This window comes from Euleptes europaea, chromosome 5 (assembly GCF_029931775.1).
Source record: "Euleptes europaea isolate rEulEur1 chromosome 5, rEulEur1.hap1, whole genome shotgun sequence".
In the NCBI taxonomy this organism is placed as follows: domain Eukaryota; kingdom Metazoa; phylum Chordata; class Lepidosauria; order Squamata; family Sphaerodactylidae; genus Euleptes; species Euleptes europaea.
This window is the reverse complement of record NC_079316.1, coordinates 68,934,861-68,951,294: the sequence shown is the minus strand read 5'-3', so window position 1 is coordinate 68,951,294 and position 16,434 is coordinate 68,934,861. Positions and strand designations below refer to the sequence as shown.

Sequence of the window (16,434 nt, the reverse complement as noted above, 5' to 3'; positions counted from 1 at the left end):
TGAAGTTACCAGAGAAATGGGTGTTGTGTAGCCATACCTTCACAGGTGACCCCAGCATCTTCCCTGTGATTGCAGTTATGTGCACCCCAAGATGAGTGAGGGCACTGAGACAAGGACGGTTCATTCCCTCTGCAGTTAACATCATCTAACACAATGGATCCTGAACCAGGACCAAAATAGGCGTTTTGATGTGCTGATAGCGCCGATCCACAACCAAGCTGTTGGCACACAACTCGTGCATCATTCATGCTCCAGCCATCATCACAGACTGTTCCCCACTCATCATGATATACTTCAACGCGACCTTGGCATCTGTTGGCTCCATTCACTAGTCGCAAGGAACCTTCGTTGGGAACTGTAAAAAAAAGAGTATGTGTGTGTGTGTGTGTGTGTGTGTGTGTGTGTGGAAAACAGCACTTGGCTTTATTGAACTGGTCAAGATAACTTCACTATTGATGCCAAATCTTTCCTTGTCAATGGTTAGTTCCTCTTAACTTTTCATAGAAAGGGAAATTCAAAGTGACTATGGTGGATTATCTGAGTAATCATTCACCAAATGATTTTGAAATGAAATTACGCACCCAGTTAAAACAGGAGTTTGCCTAAGGTTAAAATTAATTTCAAACAGATTTAAACACCGGGGGGGGGGGGCTCATAATTATGTCCCAAACAGTTCCAATAAAAAGGCAGGGATTATGTAATACTTCTAAATCTACAGATAAGACTACCAGAATGAGAAATGATAAAACAACTTTACTATAAAGAGCCATTAAAACTATTTGCATAGCAGTTCCTAACATTGCACTCCTAACCAGAGATAGACCCTTGAAAATCCACAGAAGCCAGTAAGCTTAGAAGACCGTAACTCTGTTTAGGATTGCACCCGAAGCCTTATTTTAGAACTAACCATGTGCATGTTTTTAGGGCTGTTGATTCGGTTCGTTCCGAACCGAAAAACAGCTGAATTTCCCCCGATTTGGCTGTTTTTAAGTTCGGGACGAACCGAACTAAAAAATGGCGGGAAAATGGGGGAGCCGAATTCAGCGAGTTCGGGAGTTCACTAATAAATTCGGCAAATTCAGTGCGCAGCAGCATAACCGTCAGTAAGCAGCATTCTCCCCCGGCCAATCGGTGGCCAAGCTGGATCTTCCTCTGGCCAATCAGTCAGGATTGAGTACTGGAGGAATCAGCTGCTGCGCTGCCCAGCCGGGGAGAGAAAGAGAGAGAAATCCTCATGGGGGTGCGTGTGCACATTCTCTCCTTTCCATGGCTTCAGGGGGCGCATTTTTGGGGGTAGAGACCCCAAACTTTCAGCGGAGCTTCAGACGAGCCTTCTTAAGAGACCCCTCCAAGTTTTGTAAACATTGGGTCAGGGGGTCCCGAGATATGGGCTCCACCCCTTTTCCCTCTCCCCTTTTCCATTTCTGTGGCTGCAGGGGCGCTTTTTGGGGGGTGCAGCCCCCAAACTTTCAGCATAACTTCAGACGAGCCTTCTTAAGAGACCCCCCAAGTTTTGTAAAGATGGGTTCAGTGGGGGCAGAAATATGGGCTCCCCCCTTTTCTCTTTCTGTGGCTGCAGGGGGTGCATTTTTGGGGGTGCAGCCCCCAAACATTCAGCATAGCTTCAGACGAGCCTTCTTAAGGGACCGCCAAGTTTTGTAAACATTAGGTCAGGGGGTCCTGAGATATGGGCTTTCCCCTTTTCCCTATTGGGAGGAATGGATCACCCGATCCTGTATGCATCTCCAGAGCGGCAAATCCAAGGCAAAACCTCCTGTGCTTAAATAGAATCGTATTGGATTACCCAGTCCTCCCAGCCCCTCCTGCTGGAACAGAAGACAGCCACAGTAAGACCCCTTTGGGGGCTTTAATCTATAATTTTTCTCCTGTGTGTGTGGGAGGGAAGCAGAGTCTGTGTGTGTGTGGGGAGGGAGCAGTTTCTGTGGGTGGGGGGGGGGAAGCCAAAGGGGGCTTTCGCCTGATCTGCCTGGGGTGTGAGTGCCCCCTCGAGTTTCTCTCTCCCTGGTTTGAGGGGGGGGGCTTCAGTTGTGTGTCCTCAGGTTTTCCCTCATTCATAAGATCGGTTAGGTCTATTTTGATGCTTGCTCAAAACTGGTTTTCAAATGGTGACTTAAAGAATGCATTTGCCTTGTCCCGAGTCCGATGCAAAAGGGGAAATTCCACCCCCTCCTGCTCATTATGCATAGCTAGCTGCCTCTGTCCCTTTCCATGGTTTGTAAACTCCCAGGTGTCAGGTGTTGCTTTGCATGGTTGCAAACGTGTTGCTTTGCAAACTTCTTCGCACCTGCCCCGCCATTGCTCCCCACAGTTCAGCTGTTTGTCGGGGCTGGGAGCTTTGTGTGTGGGCGGCAAGCTCTGCTCAAAGATGCACATTAAGGTTGGGGGACCCCTTTTGGGGCCCATATCTCAGCCCCCCCGACCCAATCTTTACAAAACTTGGGGGGTCTTGCAAGAAGGGTCCTTTGAAGCTCTGCTGAAAGTTTGGGACCTCTACCCCCCCAAAATGCCCCCCCGAAGCCACGGAAAGGCGCGGTTGTGTTTTTAATGGCTTTATTCGGCCAAATTTTTTCCCTGAACTTTGAATTCGCGCCGAATTGCACGGACCCGAAGCGGGGGAGTTCGGACTTCAGCATTTCCCAAATCAAAATGGGCCGAATTTTGCCGAATTTTTCAACCAAATTTTTTTTCCAAACAGACCTACATGTTTTCTTAGGATAGGTTCTTACATGATCAGTTCCCTAAGAATATTTAATCCAATGAACGCATTGTCTGTATATTAAAATTCCATCCATTTAAATTCTGGACAATTACCATTCCTATACATTGCATTAAAATTAAAGTTAAGAAATCTATAGAGAAGACGGTGAAATTTTTACAACAGATTGACAGTTGACAGGAAAGAAAAATATAACTGAAATTACAAAACAAATGGGTGTTGTGTAGTCATACCTTCACAGGTGACACCAGCATCTTCCCCATGACCACAGTTATGTGTACCCCAAGACGCGTGAGGGCACTGAGACAAGGAAGATTCATTCCCTCTGCAGTCAACGTCATCTAACACAATGGGTACTGAACCAGGACCAAAATAGGCACTTTGATGTGCTGATAGCGCCCCTCCACATCCAAGCTGTTGGCACACAACTTGTGCATCGTTCATGTTCCAGCCATCATCACAGACTGTTCCCCACTCGTCATCATAATATACTTCAACGCGACCTTGGCATCTGTTGGCTCCATTCACTAGTCGCAAGGAACCTTCATTGGGAACTGTAACAAAAAGAGTATATGTGTGTGTTTATGGAAAACGGCACTTGGCTTTATTGAGCTGGTCAAGATAACTTCACTACTGAGGCCAAATATTTCCTTGTTAATGGTTAGTTCCTCTCAACTTTTCATAGAAAGGGAAATTCAAAGTTAATATGGTGCATTATCTGAGTAATGATTCACCAAATGATTTTGAAATGAAATTACGCACCCAGTTAAAACAGGAGTCTGCCTAAGGTTAAAATTAATTTCATACAGATTTAAACACCGGGGGGGGGGGCTCATAATTATGTCCCAAACATTTCCAATAAAAAGGCAGGGATTATGTAATACTTTTAAATCTACAGCTAAGACTACCAGAATGAGAAATGATAAAACAACTTTACTATAAAGAGCCACTAAAACTATTTTCATAGCAGTTCCTAACATTGCACTCCTAACCAGAGGTAGACCCTTGAAAATCCACAGAAGCCAGTGAGCTTAGAAGACCGTAACTGTTTAGGATTGCACCCGAAGCCTTATTTTAGAACTAACCATGTGCATGTTTTCTTAGGATAGGTTCTTACTTGATCAGTTCCCTAAGAATATTTAATCCAATGAACACATTGTCTGTATATTAAAATTCCATCCATTTAAATTCTGGACAATTACCATTCCTATACATTGCGTTTAAATTAAAGTTAAGAAATCTATATAGAGAAGACGGTGAAATTTTTACAACAGATTGACAGTTGACAGGAAAGAAAAATATAACTGAAGTTACAAAACAAATGGGTGTTGTGTAGTCATACCTTCACAGATGACACCAGCATCTTCCCCATGATTGCAGTTATGTGTACCCCAAGACGCGTGAGGGCACTGAGACAAGGAAGATTCATTCCCTCTGCAGTCAACGTCATCTAACACAATGGGTACTGAACCAGGACCAAAATAGGCGTTTTGATGTGCTGATAGCGCCCATCCACATCCAAGCTGTTGGCACACAACTCGTGCATCATTAATGCTCCAGCCATCATCACAGACTGTTCCCCACTCGTCATCATGATATACTTCAACGCGACCTTGGCATCTGTTGGCTCCATTCACTAGTCGCAAGGAACCTTCATTGGGAACTGTAACAAAAAGAGTATATGTGTGTGTTTATGGAAAACGGCACTTGGCTTTATTGAGCTGGTCAAGATAACTTCACTATTGATGCCAAATCTTTCCTTGTTAATGGTTAGTTCCTCTCAACTTTTCATAGAAAGGGAAATTCAAAGTTAATATGGTGGATTATCTGAGTAATGATTCACCAAATGATTTTGAAATGAAAAGTATGCACTCAGTTAAAACAGGAGTCTGCCTAAGGTTAAAATTAATTTCATACAGATTTAACCACCGGAGGGGGGGCCCTCATAATTATGTCCCAAACATTTCCAATAAAAAGGCAAGTATTATGTAATACTTTTAAATCTACAGCTAAGACTACCAGAATGAGAAATGATAAAACAACTTTACTATAAAGAGCCACTAAAAATATTTGCATAGACGTTCCTAACATTGAGCCCCTAACCAGAGGTAGACCCTTGAAAATCCACAGAAGCCAGTGAGCTTAGAAGACCGTAACTCTGTTTAGGATTGCACCCGAAGCCTTATTTTAGAACTAATCATGTGCATGTTTTCTTAGGATAGGTTCTTACTTGATCAGTTCCCTAAGAATATTTAATCCACTGAATACAATGTATTCAGTGGATTAAATATTCTTAGGGAACTGTATATTAAAATTCCATCCATTTAAATTCTGGACAATTACCATTCCTATACACTGCATTAAAATTAAAGTTAAGAAATCTATATAGAGAAGACGGTGAAATTTTTACAACAGATTGACAGTTGACAGGAAAGAAAAATATAACTGAAGTTACAAGACAAATGGGTGTTGTGTAGTCATACCTTCACAGGTGACACCAGCATCTTCCCCATGACCACAGTTATGAGTACCCCAAGACGAGTGAGGGCACTGAGACAAGGAAGATTCATTCCCTCTGCAGTCAACGTCATCTAACACAATGGGTACTGAACCAGGACCAAAATAGGCACTTTGATGTGCTGATAGCGCCCCTCCACATCCAAGCTGTTGACACACAACTCGTGCATCATTAATGCTCCAGCCATCATCACAGACTGTTCCCCACTCGTCATCATGATATACTTCAACGCGACCTTGGCATCTGTTGGCTCCATTCACTAGTCGCAAGGAACCTTCATTGGGAACTGTAACAAAAAGAGTATATGTGTGTGTTTATGGAAAACGGCACTTGGCTTTATTGAGCTGGTCAAGATAACTTCACTATTGATGCCAAATCTTTCCTTGTTAATGGTTAGTTCCTCTCAACTTTTCATAGAAAGGTAAATTCAAAGTGAATATGGTGGATTATCTGAGTAATGATTCACCAAATGATTTTGAAATGAAAAGTATGCACCCAGTTAAAACAGGAGTCTGCCTAAGGTTAAAATTAATTTCTTACAGATTTAAACACTGGGGGAGGTGGGCACCAATAAGAAAACAGGATTTCTGTCATACTTGCAGTCTACAGAGAAGACTACCAGAATGAGAAAGGATAAAACAACTTTATGATGAGGAGCCATTGAAACAATTTGCATAGCAGTTCCTAACATTGCGCTCCTAAGCAGAAGTACACCCTTGAATGTCTACAGAAGCCAATGAGCTTAGCAGACTGTATCTCTGTTTAGGATTGCACCCTAAGCCTTATTTTAGAACTACCCATGTGCATATTTTGTTAGGATAGGTACTGACATGGTCAGTTTCCTAAGAATATTTAATCCAATGGACACCTTCAGTGCATTCCTGAAGGTGGTGCGAATGCTTTTAGGGGCTGGCGTGACCCCTACACCAGCATTCATGTCACCTGCACCAAGCAAACTGGCAGGGATACGCCGGCCCCTCTGGATCCCGGCTGCAGCGCAGGGTTTGGGCGATAGCAGGGCCTCCCGCCAGCATTCTCCTGGCGCAAGTCCCCTCGCCATCATCCTGGGAGGTGTTCCTGGGGCATTCCAGGGGGCAGAGCTGCTGTTAGGTAGCTTCCAAACTCCTTTTGGCCCGGGAATGCCCCCCGGAATGGCAGCGGTCCTGCACCACTTCTTTATTTGGCTCAGGCCTGCTTTCTCCTATGCCGGAAAAAAGCCTTTCCCCCCAGTTTCATTTTGGAAAAGTTGCCTTCCCCCCCCCCTCCATGGTGATGGGGAAGCCTCTGAGGAGGCTTCTCAGGTGCAACATCCTGGCCTCCATGGTTTGCCCTCCCCTCAGGAATACACTATAATCTGTATATTATAAATTTTATCCATTTACATTCTGGACATTTACCATTCCTGGTAACTCGAACTTTATATTGAATTTAAGAAATATATACGGTAGAGATGGTGAAATTTTTATAACAGTTTGGTAAAGGTTGGTTCAGCGGGTCCAATTTTATGCGCCCCTCCAAGAGGGTTGGCCACTGAGTTGGGACACCAAGTTTTCACCCAGTGCCTAGAATAAATAAACTTCTCATCTCCTTGGTCAGGAGACTGGGACTTGATAAAAAGGGATAGCCTCAGGACTATCAAAAGTCTCTTTTAGTTCCATGCGGCTAACTTAAAGTATTGCCCCCCTCATAAGTGGGTTTCTTAAATGTCACAGTGTATTGTGTTTCTCATGGAAATGAAAGGAAAAGATGTTTATTTCCTAATAACAACACCTTTACAAAGGTACATTGAATGCGATAACCATCTTCAGTAAATTCAGCCAACAAAAAAAGGAACCAAACTTACCAGAATACGGAGCAATTGCGGAGTCTGTGAACACAGATGAAACATACAAAATTCAGAAAAGCTATTCCATGCTAAATGCTAAAATTTCGATACTGACTTGTCATAAATGATATCATCATGCTGCAGAAAAAAGGCCTCGAGGTGTTCCCACACAGTCCCTTTTACAGATAATGTTGCAATTGCACAGCAGTTATTCAATGAAAAGCTTAGTCTGCCTCTTTCTGCTAGATTTATGAACATGTTTCGAGGCTGCCTCTCTTTACTCAAGTGACCCAAAGAGCCAGGGCCTTATTAGCCCATTTGAAATTAAAGGGCTGGCTGGGAAGATGAGCATCCAGGTGGGAAAAATTCCCGTTGCTTCTAGAGATGCAGCAGCTCCTCCCCAGCCTCCCCCTCAGCCACCATTTCCAGTGGTGAGCTGGCAGCCATGTGGAGCTCTGAGGGCTGGTGAAGATGCCCATCGCCAAGTGGGATTTTAAATATACAGAATAATCAGGGGACCACATGGACTTGCAGAAAGCATCTCATTTCCCTTCCCCCACTATTTCCTCTTTCCCTTTGAATAGAAAGGAAGGAAGGAAGGAAGAGAAGGAGCAAGGAAGGAAGAGAAGGAGCAAGGAAGGGAGGGAGGGAGGAAAGAGAATCAGAGAGATACTATGGTCATTACAATTTCTGTGAAATTGTAATCAAAGTGTGCGTTTTGCCACTCCAAGGCCAAGTGTGGAGGGGAGGACAGGGGCCAACAACCCATTAGTGTAACCATTGTTAAATAAGCAACCTGAACAACACAACATTAATCGGAACAATTTTTTTTGGAGAAAATTGGCCACAACGTAAATGGCAAAAGCTGAAATGCATTGGTGCAGCATGTGGGCTGAATCAGTGACATCATTTGAACACAATGTTTCTGATGTCATCTTACTACCAGTGAGCCGCTGGAGTAGCGTAGGGATGGCAGAACAAGGGTTTCACCTGGATGCGAGCCACTTGGTGATTCTCCCACCACTTGGGAGAAGGCTGTTTGGACAGCCCCCGAGCTGGGCATGTCCTACCCAAAGCCTCCCCCAAAATCCCTTACTGGGATCCCCCAATGGGGAAAAGGGGGTGCACAGGCTGCTTTCCCCCAAAACCAATTCCAGCCCCATGCTAAACACAACTAGGGCTGTTGAAAAAAAGAATTCAGGAAAATTTGGATTCGGCAAAATTTGGCCCGTTTTGATTCAGGAAATGCAGAAGTCCGAACTCCCCCGATTCGGATCCGGGGAATTCGGCACGAGATTCAGCGTTCCTGAATCAATTCGGCCAAATAAAGGCGGGCGGGGGTCTTTAAACTGCTCCGCGCTGCCAGCCCTGGCATTGTTGTAAAGACAACAATGAGGAAGTGCTTTCAGCCTCCACCTCATCCAAGGTCTCAGCTCAGTTTCCACATGGGCACCATAACCTTTAAACCAGACCTTAATTATAGCAGAAGATGCTCCTTACCAGGGGAAGATGTTCCTGAGGCAGTTGATCTGAATTCTTGGGGAAAGGAAGGAGAAAGTGTAAGAACAATACCGCAATTAATGCCATTTTGGTTGCAACTAAGAATGTGATTTTGTTAGAAACCTTGACCAACTAATTGATATGACACGTGTGTCAAAGTCAATTGAGACAGAAAAGGTTGTTACCGGAAAATCAGGCTTTTTACAAGTTACACTCCACTGGTATTTCTAGCCCCCTCATTGGCATATTCTTGCATGAAAAATGTATTCAAATACTGAGAATTATTACTATAAAAGGATGACTTAGAAGAACTCATGTGGGAAGGGAAGTTCATTCACCCCAATGGTTCCCATATCCTTCCCTCTTCCCCCAGCTCTGATAAGTCGAAGTGTGGCAGGAACCTCAGCGATGATGCTTCAGATTGTATAGGGAACCCCAAATGAGGACCAAGATGTCATAAGGCAATCTTTCAATATCTTGACACTGTAAAACTGTTTTTATTTTATTTATTTCAGATTTTTTTACTTTAAGAGATTTCTGCAAACCTAGGTGTTCCTAGGGTCTTTAAAAACCTATACTAGCCTCAGGAGACATGTGGTTAATATATGAAGATGGTTAAAGTCCACTTTCCAGTAGTTTCTAGGTTTGTTTTTTAACAAAACAAGAACAGCAAAACACGAGTAAGGGAAATATTGGGATCAGTTCAATTTAAAAAGTAAAGGTAAAGGTCCCCTGTGTAAGCACCGGGTCATTCTTGACCCATGGGGTGATGTCACACCCTGACATTTTCTAGGCAGACTTTGTTTACGGGGTGGTTTGCCAGTGCCTTCCCCAGTCATCTTTCCTTTACCCCCAGCAAGCTGGGTACTCATTTTACCGACCTCGGAAGGATGGAAGGCTGAGTCAACCTTGAGCCGGCTACCTGAAACCAACTTCCGTTGGGATCAAACTCAGATCATGAGTAGAGCTTGGGACTGCAGTACTGCAGCTTACCACTCTGTGCCATGGGACTCTTTCAGTTCAATTTACTGAACTCAAAACATAGGTCTGCATTGAACCAATACTGTCTAACATGTAGAAGAAGATACTTACCAGTTGTGGCTTCAGGGGCTGCTGTTTTTTTAACAGAAAAGAAGAGCAAAATGTGAGTCAGGAAAATATTGTGGTCAGTGTACTTTACTGAATTCAAAATAAAAGTGCATATTGAAGCAATGCTGTGCCAAATATGTAGCAGAAGATGCTTACCAGTGGTAGGTGGTGGAGTTGTTGTGGTAGGTGGTAGAGTTGTTGTTTCCTCTTGAACAGGAAAAGCAAAGCAAAATGTGAGCCAGGAAAATATTGTGCTCAGTTCAATTTACTGAATTACTGGTAGAAACAGAGGTGTGAACTGAAGTAATGCTGTGTCTAATATGTAGCAGAAGATGCTTACCAGTTGTAGATGGAAGGGTTTCTTGAAAAGCAAAAGCAAAGCAAAATATGAATCAGGAGAAAAGTGTGGTCAGTTCAATTTACTGAACTCAAAATACAGGTGTGCACTGAACAAATGTAGCATCTAATACGTAGAAGATGCTTATCCAAATATAGTGGTTGTTGATATTTCCACTGGAAAAAATAGCAAAATGTGAGTTAGTTCAATTTACTGACCTCAAAATAGAGGTGGCCCTATGCAAACACCGCCACAAGAGATGTCCGGGGACCAACTGGGACGTGACCAATTCCTGCCACAGTACTTACAGCTGCAACCAGTCCCTCAGGCCCTGGTGAATGCAGTGGAGCCAAATGAATGACCTATCCCCAAGGAGAAAGAGGAGCTCCATCTATGCAAAATAGTGCCTCCATGTGGAATGAAATGTCCAGGTGGCAAATCCTAAGGGCCAACCCGCTGTCATGGCTTGTAACAGGTCCTTGGCCTTCAACCTGACTGGGAAGGCATCACCCCCTTCCTCTTGAGGACACATGCCCGACCAATGGGGCAGCTCTGGGGCAGGCCCTGCCTCCTCCGAAAGATGGGCCTCCTTTCCATGCCCAGCTGAGCCACTTCCGACCATGGCAGCACCTTCATTGCTCTTGCTGACATTCCCTCAGGAGGCAGCCCTTCTCCCCTCCCGTGTTGACGCAGGTTCGCTCACTCACTGTCTCAAAGAAAGGAGCTGACTGACCCAGGGTGGCAAGGCTGAGGCCAACTATATCCCCAGCCAGCAGACCACATGGATGTCCACTGACCTGCAGTCTGGGTGTGGCCAAGCCCCTGCCATACCCAGCCTCGTAGGAACAAACTGATTGGCCCATTCAAGGCAGGCCAAGGCTGGGCAGGGTATTGTTGTCAGCTCAATTTACTGAACTTATAGTAGAGGAGTGCACTGAAGTAAAGCTGTGTCTAATATGCCTCATGAGGGGCCTTTTACCTCTTACCTCTGCCCGCCGACCACCTGAGGGTCGGTGGGCAGACGTGAACGAGTGCGGGGATACCACGCACGTCACTTCCGGTTTAGAACCAGAAGTTCTGCCTCACGAGGGGCCTTTTACCTCTTCGTTTGAGTGGTAAAGGGCCGCTTTACCACTCAAACTAAGAGGTAAAGGCTCTTTGTGATTCGGCACTTCTGGTTCTAAACCGGAAGTGACACACACGCATCGGTGCGCATGCGCGCGTGCACATATGCACGTAACAAGAAGAGCCTCCCACCGGAGGAGGTAAGGTACCTGGCAACCCTAATAGTAGAGGAGTGCATCAAAGTAAAGCTGTGTTTAACATGAAGCAGAAGATGCTTACCAGTAGATTGAGAGGTTGTAAATTCTTGAAGAGAAAAAGAACAGCGAAATTTGAGTCAGGAAAATATTGCGGTCAGTTCAATTAACTGAACTCATAGTAGAGGAGTGCACTGAAGTAATACTATGTCTAATATGTAGCAGAAGATGCTTACCAGTGGCAGGTGGTAGAGAAGTCGATGTATCTTGAACAGAAAAAGAATTCCAAAATGTTAGTCAGGAAAATATTGTATCCACTTCAATTTACTGAACTCAAAATAGAGGTGTGCTCTGAAGTAAAGCTGTGTTTAACTTGAAGCAGAAGATGCTTACCAGTTGTAGGTGGAGAGGTTGTTGAATCTGGAACAGGAAAAGCAAAGCAAAATGTGAATCAGGAAAATATTGTGGTCAGTTCAGTTTACTGAACTCATAGTAGATAGGGTGGCCAGGTGCCCGCTACTGGCGGGCAAACCCCCAGCAAGTTCCCCCTCTGCCCGCCGACCACCTGAGGGTCAGTGGGCAGACGTGCATGAGTGCGTGGATACCACGCACGTCACTTCCGGTTTAGAACCAGAAGTTCTGCCTCACGAGGGGCCTTTTACCTCTTAGTTTGAGTGGTAAAGGGCCGCTTTACCACTCAAACTAAGAGGTAAAGGCTCTTTGTGGTTCGGCACTTCCGGTTCTAAACCGGAAGTGACACACATGCGTCGGTGCGCATGCGCATATTCACGTAACAAGAAGAGCCTCCCACTGGAGTAGGTAAGGTACCTGGCAACCCTAATAGTAGAGGAGTGCATCAAAGTAAAGCTGTGTTTAACATGAAGCAGAAGATGCTTACCAGTAGCTTGAGAGGTTGTAAATTCTTGAAGAGAAAAAGAATAGCGAAATTTGAGTCAGGAAAATATTGTGGTCAGTTCAATTAACTGAACTCATAGTAGAGGAGTGCACTGAAGTCATACTGTGTCTAATATGTAGCAGAAGATGCTTACCAGTGGTAGGTGGTAGAGAAGTCGATGTATCTTGAACAGAAAAAGAATACCAAAATGTTAGTCAGGAAAGTATTGTATCCACTTCAATTTACTGAACTCAAAATAGAGGTGTGCACTGAAGTAAAGCTGTGTTTAACATGAAGCAGAAGATGCTTACCAGTTGTAGGTGGAGGGGTTGTTGCATCTGGAACAGGAAAAGCAAAGCAAATTGTGAATCAGGAAAATATTGTGGTCAGTTCAGTTTACTGAACTCAAAATAGAAATGTGCACTGAAAAAATGCTGTGTCTCATGTGTAGCAGAAGATGCTTACCAGTTGTAGGTACAGGGGTTGTAAATTCTTGAAGATAAAAAGAATACCAAAATGTGAATCAGGAAAATATTGTTGTCAGCTCAATTTACTGAACTTATAGTAGAGGTGTGCACTGAAGTAATGCTGTGTCTAATGTGTAGCTAGGATTGCCAGGTCCCTCTTCGCCACCGGCGGGAGGTTTTGGGGTGGAGCCTGAGGAGGGTGGAGTTTGGGGAAGGAAGGGACTCAGTGCCATGGAGGCCAATTGCCAAAGTGGCCATTTTCTCCAGGTGAGCTGATCTCTATCGGCTGAAGATCAGTTGTAAAGCAGGAAATCTCCAGCTAGTACCTGGAAGTTTGCAACCCTATATGTAGCAGAAGATGCTTACCAGTGGTAGGTGGTGGAGTACTTTCTGTTTCTTGAACAGGAAAAGCAAAGCAAAATGTGAGTCAGGAACATATTGTGGAACTTAAAATAGAGGTGTGAAGTAAAGTCGTGTCTAATATGTAGCACAAGATGCTTACCAGTTGTATATTGGGAGGTTGTTAATCCTTGAACAGAAAAAGAAGACCAAAATATGAGTCAGGAAAATAATGTGGTCAGTTCAATTTATTGAACTCAAAATAGAGATGTACACTGAAGTCATGCTGTGTCTAATATGTAGCACAAGATGCTTACCATTACCATATATAGGTCCAGGGAATGTTTCTTTTTGAACTGAAAAAGAATACAAAATGTGAGTCAGGAAAGTATTGTTGTCAGTTCAATTTACTGAACTTATAGTAGAGGAGTGCACTGAAGTAATGCTGTGTCTAATATGTAGCAGAAGATGCTTACCGGAGGTAGATGGTGTAAAAGTTGTTGTATCTTGAACAGGAAAAGCAAGGCAAAATGTCAGTCAGGACATATTGTGGTCAGTTCAATTTACTGAACTCAAAATACATATCAGAAAATGCTTACTAATTAGAGGTCCAACCGTTGTTGATTTCTGAACTGAAAAAGAATAGCAAAATGTGAGTCAGGAAAATATTGTGGTCAGTTCACAAAATCACACAAGGTTGGAAGAGACCACAAGGGCCATCCAGTCCAACCCACAATCAAAGCACTCCTGACAGATGGCCATCCAACCTCTGCTTAAAGACCTCCAAAGACAGGGATTCCACACACACACACCCCTCGAGGCAGTGCATTCCACTATCAAACTGCCCTCACCGCCAGAAAGTTCTTCCTAATGTTTAGGATGAATCATTTTTCTCTTAGTTTAAATCCATTACTCTGTGTTCTAGTTTCTGAAGCAACCGAGAACAGCCTAGTTCCCTCATTAACATGGCATCCCTTCAAATATTTAAACATGGTTATCATGTTACCCCTTAGCCTTCTCTTCTCCAGACTAAACAAACCCAGCTCCTTAAGTCTCTCCTCATAAGGCATAGATTCTAGACCACTGACCATTCTGTGGTCGCTTTCCTCTGGACACGCTCCAAGTTGTCAACATCCTCCTTAAATTGTGGAGCCCAAAACTGGACACAGTATTCCAAGTGAGGTCTGACCAATGCAGAATACAGTGGTAGTATTACTTCCCTTGATCTAGACAACAATACTCCTATTGATGCAGCCCAGAATTGCATTGGCCTTCTTAGCCGCCCTATCACACTGTTGACTCATATTCAGTTTGTGGTCCACTAAGACTCCCAGATCTCTTTCACATGTACTGTTGTCAAGCCAACTATCTCCCATCCTGTACCTGTGCCTTATGTTGTTTCTGCCTAGGTAAAGTACCTTACACTTCTCCTTACTGAAATCCATTTTATTGCTTATGGCCCAGCTCTCTAGTCTATCAGGTCATTCTGAACTCTGACCCTGTCCTCTGGGGTATTAACTACCCCTCCCAACTGTCATCGGCAAATTTGATTATCATGTCCTCTATTCCATCATCCAAGTCATTTATAAAAATAGTAAATAGTACCGGTCCCAGGAGAGACCACTATGGCACCCCACTGGTCACTCCTCTCCAGGATGAAGTTGTGCCGTTAATGAGCACCCTTTGGGTTCGGTTTACCAATCCACCTAACAGTAGCAGTGTCCAGCCCACATTTTACTAACTTTGTTTCAAGTAGATCATGGGGGACTTTATCAAAGGCTTTACTGAAATCAAGGTACACTACATCTACAGCATTCCCTTCATCTACCATACTTGTCACTCTATGAAAAAAAGGTATGAGATTAGTTTGGCATGATCTGTTTCTGAGAAACCCATGTTGACAGTCAGTGATCAGTTCAATTTACTGAACTCAAAATAGAGGTGAGCACTGTTTTAAAGCTGTTTCTAATGTGTAGTAGAAGATTCTTACCAATTGTAGGCAGAGAATTTGTTAATTCTTGAACAGAAAAAGAAGAAGCAAAATGTGTTCAAGAGATTTTGCAGCCTAATCTTACATTGCCGCCCCAGGGCTAAGTGGTGGAAAGGAGGCAGAGGCATCCCCAAAACTCCCAGTAAACAACATTACTCAATAACATGCAACACAACTCCTTGGAGAGAAAAGGCGCAACTTTATTGGCAACAGCTGAATGTCGCACTGGCACAGCTTGTGGGCTGGAACCAGGAACATCGGCTGACCCCAATGCGGCCCAATGTGCGCGTCCTACTCACAGCAAGCCTGCTGGGAGTAGCCAGGATGGCAGTACCGGGATTTCAACTGGGCATGAGCCACTTGGTGGTTCCCCCACCATGATCAGGTCCACAAGCTGGGCGTGTCCACCCCGAGCCTCCCCCAAAATCCCTTATTGGGATCCCCAAGGCATGGGGAAGGGGTAACGCAGGCTGCTTTCCCCCCAAAACTGAAACCAGCCCCATACTGACGCTGCCCAAGTTGTGACTTAAATTAGATAGTAACAATGAACTTGAAATAGAGACTGTGGGTTGGGAAAAAGCCGGAGACGTACTACTGGCAAGATGCGAGGCAGGCCTCCTTTTGTGCTGGGAGGACGGACCAGAGGGAAAACTTTCCCTCCACCATCCTCTCCAGGTCCTGCCCCTCCAACCGCTGCTGATAGGCTCATCTGAGCCAGCGACAGAGGGGAGAGCCGATTGACCACAGCCAGCAAGCCCGCTGCGCCCGGAATTGAAGTGGCATGGCCAAGCACAATGCTGTGCTGCCCCTCACCCCCACCACCACAAAGACGCCGCCTAAGCCCACCCCACTCCTCTCTGCCTCACTCCCCCACACTTCCAGCAGCAAAGTATCATACAGGATATGACAGTATGAACAAAAGCATTAATAAATACAGACTTTGAGCACTCTGCACTAGATACTGAAGGTAAAAATAGTCCCCTGTGCAAACACCGGGTCATTATTGACCCATGGAGTGATGTCACATCAAGATGGTTACAAGGCAGACAGTGTTTATGGGGTGGTTTGCCATTGCCTGCCACACTTTAACCCCAGCAAGCTGGGTACTCACAGTGCTTGTGAATTGACTCTTATTTTATCAAAGGATTAAGGATCAGTTTCCAACACACATAAATTCACAACTGTATAAACCATACATGAATAACCCACATGAATAGCCCACTTAAGTAAATAGAAACAAAATAAGAATTACCATATGGTTCTTCTGTTGAAGCTGCTGAAAGTTAAAAACAAACAAACATTGCTATATTATTGTCGAAGGCTTTCACGGTCAGAGTTCATTGGTTCTTGTAGGTTATCCGGGGTGTGTGACCGTGGTCTTGGTATTTTCTTTCCTGACGTTTCGCCAGCAGCTGTGGCAGGCATCTTCAGAGGAGTAACACTGAAGGACAGTGTCTCTCAGTGTCAAGTGTGTAGGA

General features: G+C 44.4%; 1 protein-coding gene across 1 annotated transcript in view; it reads right to left on the bottom strand.

Moving 5' to 3' along the window:
• LOC130478326 (deleted in malignant brain tumors 1 protein-like) overlaps positions 1 to 16,434 on the bottom strand; it is a 377,479-nt gene that overhangs the window by 120,454 nt on the left and 240,591 nt on the right. Inside the window, 5 exon segments of the mRNA XM_056850473.1 lie at positions 38 to 355; positions 2,971 to 3,291; positions 3,940 to 3,944; positions 4,052 to 4,388; positions 5,221 to 5,541. Coding sequence (XP_056706451.1) covers positions 38 to 355; positions 2,971 to 3,291; positions 3,940 to 3,944; positions 4,052 to 4,388; positions 5,221 to 5,541 — 1,302 coding nt within the window.